At 38.5% G+C, this 1,106-nt stretch overlaps 1 protein-coding gene across 1 annotated transcript; it reads left to right on the top strand.

The window, feature by feature from the left end:
- On the top strand, positions 1–849 carry LOC139863222 (uncharacterized). The gene has a single exon (XM_071851867.1). It carries the CDS (start codon positions 1–3, stop codon positions 847–849), a length of 849 nt encoding a protein of 282 aa, XP_071707968.1.
- Positions 850–1,106: the final 257 nt, after the last annotated feature.

The following is a 1,106-nucleotide window of genomic DNA, read 5'->3' as shown; positions in this document are numbered from 1 at the left end:
ATGGGTGACTTTAGAAAACTTATTTTTCGTGAAAAACCATTTGTTGTTGCTATTCAAGAAACAAAGTGTAACTCCGTGGATATTAAATGGATCAATCATCTATGGGGGTCAAATGAGGTCGAGTTTTTGCAAAAAGAAAAAATTGGCAAGTCGGGTGGGTTTTTGTTGTTATGGGATCCGAAGGAATTTACTTCAGAGCAACACTATTGTAGTGATTTTTTCATTGCAATCAAAGGAAAATGGAGGGGTAGGGATGAAACTTCGTTTATTGTAAATATATATGGTCCTCATGACGACTCTAACAAAAAGAAAATGTGGGCGAGTCTTGAGAATTTTGTAGGTCAAAATGATGGCGCATGGGTTCTTTGTGGTGATTTCAACGAAGTGCGTAACGAGTCAGAAAGACAACGTTGTGCTTTTTTGGATAGAAGAGCTAAATGGTTTAACGATTTCATAGACAACACTCATCTTATCGAAGTCCCTCTGTGTGGCAAGAAGTTTACAAGAATATGTGACAACGGGATCAAGTTTAGCAAGCTTGATAGATTTCTTATTTCCGAAAAATTCAACAACATGTGGGGTGATGTTTCGGTGTTAGCACTTGAACGTTTGCTTTCGGATCATTGTCCTATTGTTCTAAGAAATAAAGAAATTGACTTTGGACCCAAGCCAGTAAAGATCTTTGACGAGTGGTTGGATGAAGATGGTTCAAAGAAAGTCATAAAGAAGGCGTGGGCAGAATGTATCACGGGACAAAGGCACGATTGCAACTTCCGTATCAAGCTCAAAAAAGTGAAATTCGCCTTAAAAGAGTGGAGTAAAGAAAAGTTCGGCCAAACCGATAAGTAAATTGATGAGCTTAAACTGATCGCTGAAAAATGGGAAAAGCAAGCCGAAAACAACACGCTGAATGACTCTGAAAGATGCGAGTGGCTTGCTGCTAGAAAAAAGTGGATCGAAAAAGAAAAAATTAAAGGAAATATGGCAAGGCAAAAATCACGGATTAAATGGATAGAGGATGGAGATGAAAACACAAAATACTTCCATTCGTACATCCGTAGAAAGCTTGCTAGACGCAACATCCGGGGTCTCAATATTGATGGTTT

Source organism: Rutidosis leptorrhynchoides, chromosome 8, assembly GCF_046630445.1.
Source record: "Rutidosis leptorrhynchoides isolate AG116_Rl617_1_P2 chromosome 8, CSIRO_AGI_Rlap_v1, whole genome shotgun sequence".
Classification (NCBI taxonomy): Eukaryota; Viridiplantae; Streptophyta; class Magnoliopsida; order Asterales; family Asteraceae; genus Rutidosis; species Rutidosis leptorrhynchoides.
The sequence above is the reverse complement of the archived record's forward strand: the minus strand, read 5'-3'. Positions and strand labels throughout refer to the sequence as shown.

Bases quoted from the DNA above. Each gene is read 5' to 3' on its own strand.
- LOC139863222 (XM_071851867.1), top strand. From the start codon at position 1: ATGGGTGACTTTAGAAAACTTATTTTTCGTGAAAAACCATTTGTTGTT.